This window comes from Triticum aestivum, chromosome 5A, assembly GCF_018294505.1.
Source record: "Triticum aestivum cultivar Chinese Spring chromosome 5A, IWGSC CS RefSeq v2.1, whole genome shotgun sequence".
NCBI classification, from domain to species: Eukaryota; Viridiplantae; Streptophyta; class Magnoliopsida; order Poales; family Poaceae; genus Triticum; species Triticum aestivum.
In genome coordinates, this window is record NC_057806.1 from 487,224,237 (window position 1) to 487,228,575 (window position 4,339).

General features: G+C 42.6%; 1 protein-coding gene across 5 annotated transcripts; it reads right to left on the minus strand.

The window, feature by feature from the left end:
* Window positions 1-705: 705 nt before the first annotated feature.
* LOC123104251 (uncharacterized) lies at window positions 706-4,333 on the minus strand. Of its 5 annotated transcripts, none has more exons than XR_006450223.1 (6): window positions 4,028-4,333; window positions 3,810-3,936; window positions 3,160-3,281; window positions 2,307-2,433; window positions 1,340-1,452; window positions 706-970 (listed from the first exon to the last, which is right to left on the minus strand). XR_006450223.1 is itself a non-coding variant. In XM_044526028.1 (5 exons), exons 1-5 carry the CDS (start codon window positions 4,145-4,147, stop codon window positions 903-905), a joined length of 564 nt encoding a protein of 187 aa, XP_044381963.1. In that variant the 5' UTR covers window positions 4,148-4,333; the 3' UTR covers window positions 706-902. The 5 variants fall into 5 exon arrangements, 3 of the variants coding, with proteins under 3 accessions (XP_044381963.1, XP_044381964.1, XP_044381965.1); XR_006450224.1 differs by having other exon boundaries at window positions 822-970; window positions 3,111-3,281; XM_044526028.1 differs by lacking the exon at window positions 1,340-1,452.
* Between the last annotated feature and the right edge of the window lie 6 nt (window positions 4,334-4,339).

Consider the following 4,339-nt stretch of genomic DNA (forward strand, 5'->3'; position numbering starts at 1 on the left):
ATTTTATTTTGTTGAGTCAATTTATTATTTCAACCTATTCTTTAGTTGGCAAGCATCATGTGGTGGGGAAAAATATAGACATATATATCCATTCAAATATATTTGATCATGAATTATTATTGTTAACAATTATCTCTATGATAAATAAGTTGGGAGGCGAAACATTAAGCCATATCTTTCTCCGTGTTCGATGCATACTATTTGTTCTAAATATATTATTTGAGTACTAGTACTACAAGAAATATGTCAACTTGCGACCATCATTATTGGTCGCTGAAAGGTCATTGTTTTTCATTTGCGACCTTTTTGTGACTGAAAATAGATGGTCAAAAGCTGGTGGTCGTAAAGTGAAATTAACAACCTTCTTTGTGATATGTAAAAGGTCGTTGGTTCCACGACCAAATTTTTGGTCACTGTCAGCCTACTCGGGCCACGTAGGATCCAGTGTGGCAAGCTGACGTGGATAAGAATCAGCCCAGTCCAATTGGGTGTCTATATGGGCCGAGCCCATTAATTCAGACTTTTTAATATATATTTTTTCTGTTGATTTTCGCTAGCTACAAGGGCCTGGCCCAACAATTTGGCATTTTATATTCTAGAATGCAGCCTTTTATAGTCTACTGATTTTCTTTTTTTCAGCCATTTTATTTTGCAGCAGGTCCCACTTGTCATGCTTAGCTCAAAATTGGTCCCACACATTAGAAATTTCGAAATTTGTCAAACAACCATTATAACTTGAACCCACTTGTCAGGTTTCCATTTCACGAGTATTCAAATCACATACACAATCATTTTTCAAACAGACCAGAGAGCAAATGAAATTGATCCAAAACAATACTACATTAATCTATTACAATCGTTGCAGTATATTACAACCGAGATATGCCTACTACTGCCTACAATCACAACACATAATATGCTACTCTTTGCTGATATGCTTCACAGCTTCGGACATGGATTCGCACTTCACCTGTGCAAAAAATAAGAATGAACATATAAGAATAAGAGTAGGTACAGAACATCAAACAATAGCCAATGAGGGATCCAATAACTTATAATCAAGAATTGACAGCAAATGCCATGTACATAAATAGTATGACTAACACTAACCAGTATGCGTTCATGGAGATTTTTTTGGTATATAATATACTGACATGTGCAACTCTCTAAATTGATCATAGAATGAAAAGAAATGTAAGAACGAGTTTCAGAATCCAGACATGTCAAATTTTGAGCACCAGCAGAATAGATCTAACAAACCAGACCATGATCATCATGCATCAGGATTTATGGTTCTAGCAAAACAGTAAAGAGATGGACATACACGCATCAAGCATACCAGCTATTACAATAAGAGGTCCAAATGCTCCATGAACTGCACTTCGGCAATCGTGCACTAGCTAGGGATTGAGGATGAGCATGTTGTATCCATTGTACATGGGTCATGTTTAGCTACACAATTAGCTAATATGTCAACATTTAGTTACCATGAACATAAAAACAACAAACTCGGATAAGCATTAGCAGTGTAGTACATAATGTATCACTATAGCTTTGGGAAATAGTTAAGTCTTGTGGGTATCTAGTTTACTTGCATATGGCCAACACTAACCAGTATGAGTTCGTTCAATAACTAAAAACTACTCAGTAGCTGACAATGTATAGTTTACACATATAAATCGAAGATTCAGCAAAGGCATGTTGATAAAACAGTGAAAACAATGGTATCTGGTATACTGCCATGCATGAGCACTTAATATTTAATCATCATCACAGCAACCTATAACCAGCTATGCTCATTGTTACAAATCTATGCATAGTTCAAAAAAATGACCTGATCTACTTCAAATCTATGCAGACTTCAAATCTACTTCAAGTTTTGACACACAACATAGAAGTAATTCACCATAGAGAGCATATAAATGGGCATGGGGATCTGAGACTCAACGATGACAGCAAACTAAAATCTCGGCCCAGTAATTAATGCCGGAGCCAATCGGACAGGCAAAAATTGTGGCGAGTAGGCTGAGATCGCCCCTAGAAAATTCAATTTTTTGTAGGTTTCCAGAATCCAGGAAGAACCCATCAATTCTACGCCGAAGCAGGAGATGTGCAGGCAGATCAATAGTAGATTTGAGCAACAGTACATATTTCCCTAAACCTAAAATTTCCATAGTGCGTAAATCATGCCACTGGTCAGAGCACAACGGGGCTGTTTGGTTCGTGCCCCAACTTGCCCAAACACACTCAACACCACAATCACAAGTCCAACGCCACCAGAGGCGCCACAGAGGGATAAAGCTCACCTAGGCAGTTTGTAGCCGAGGCAGAAGCACAGCCGGCCGCAGCTGCAACAGAGTTGAAAGGGATGGCAGCGTGCTTCTTGAGGAACTTGTACATCTCCACCACCGTCCGGTCCCCCACAAAAGTTATCTGCAAAGAGTTTATTCAGCCAAAAGAAAGAAAACAAATTGAATTAGTAAATGCCAATGCAACATTAACAGTAAAAATTCTCAGGTTGCACAATTGACTAATGCCCCATGATGCCCATTCCAGCTCAACCCATGAGGCCATGAGCTTAGCTAGTTGTCTACTGAATTTACTACCATGAATAACCAACTGCTGGATTAAAATTACTTTCAGATTGTGCAGAACACGCTATGCACACTAACATACTGCAAACAAAACACTGTCATGCATTTACTGGACTATGATCAGGTGCAAGTTGATGAGAATCATCATGCTGAAACTGATACAACCACATCATATCCTTCTAGCGTTGCTCCTGCTAATAAAGAGGCTATTATTATTCTAGGGCCGCTGTATTCATCTCTAGGGCACAACAAAAGCAAGCCAAAGAGGTAAACTTCAGTCCCATTACAGAATGCAAATTCCATACTACAAACAGTACAGTGATTATCATAGCATAAACTCTATTGTCTGAACAAACATTTTAACTCCCACTGCGCTAGAGATAAGATGACATTTTGGATCAATCAGAAAAAGGTAATGCATTCATCAATAAAAAATGGCAGCAAAAGCAAGCCTAAGAACCAAACTTCACACTGAGTTTCCAATCCAAAACCTTACACTACAGACTGGACTATTACATTGACCATCCGACCATTCAGAGCCAGAAGAAAGCAACATAGCTGAGACCTTGTCCTCCCACCAGTAGATGAACATGAGGTTGGCCCCCTGCTTGTCCATCTTGTAGAGCAAGTACCAGCGCTCGGCCACCTTCGATCTGAGCGCTCCAACCCCGGTCGCCAGCACGACACCTGCAGGCAAGGCAGTAAGCTATGGATCACAACAATATGCATCGGATGGCAACAATAACATCAACAAGTACAAATAGCAGCATCTCAATCACTCTATAATCAATCAGTAAGCACAAATAGCAGCAGCAAGAATTCTCTCAATCACAGACTACACTAATCAGCACCCCTCTCTCTCAATCTATCTCCAGCAGATGAAATAGCAATCTCTCACTCATCCCAGCCCGAGCCTCTCCCACCTCTCTCTCAACCTCATATCACCCGAACTCGTGAAGCATCTCTCACCTGAACTCGTATATGGGACATATATAATTTAGGAGAGCCACGACTCTGTCAAATTTCAATCTTATACTGCATTCGATCTAAACTAGAGACAAAAACCAACAAGTTCGATTGACCCGCCAGGATATACTACCCAAAATTCTGGTCCCGCACAGACCATCACCAAACAGTTCCGATCAATCGAACTCCGAGCGAAACAATAAACAGATGACGCGCGAGCGTGAGAGGGGATCGGTCATTGGCGCATACCCTGGAGGACGTAGGCAGAGCAGAGGAGGGAGCAGCAGCTAGGAGGAGGAGGCAGAGCAGAGGAGGGAGCAGCAACTAGGAGGAGGACGCAGAGAAGAGGAGGGAGCAACAACAGCACTGGAGCAACCTGCACACAAAACAAACAAACAAACACAGGAATCAGAAGTGAGGAGAAGAAGAAACAGACAAGAGAACGGATTCATGCCTTACGCACCCACCATGGTCAGAGATCCGCGATCGCTGTGGTCGGGCTTGCCGGAGATGGCCGGCTGTCGGCTCGCGTTCGCCATGGACGTCTCCGCCACCGCACTGTCGTCTCCCCGTCCCCATCCATCCATTGGTGGGTGGGTGAAGGGCTAGGATTTCGGGCCTCATCCGCCCATGGGTCGGACAGACTTGAGGGAGGGAGGGAGGGAGGTCGCGGTGGTGATGGGGTTGGTGGAGACGGTCGCCGGTGGGGGTGGGGTTGGGTGTCGGCGGTGGGATTGGAGATGAATCGGGGGTGGGAGAGAGGAGCTTGAGTGGATCTA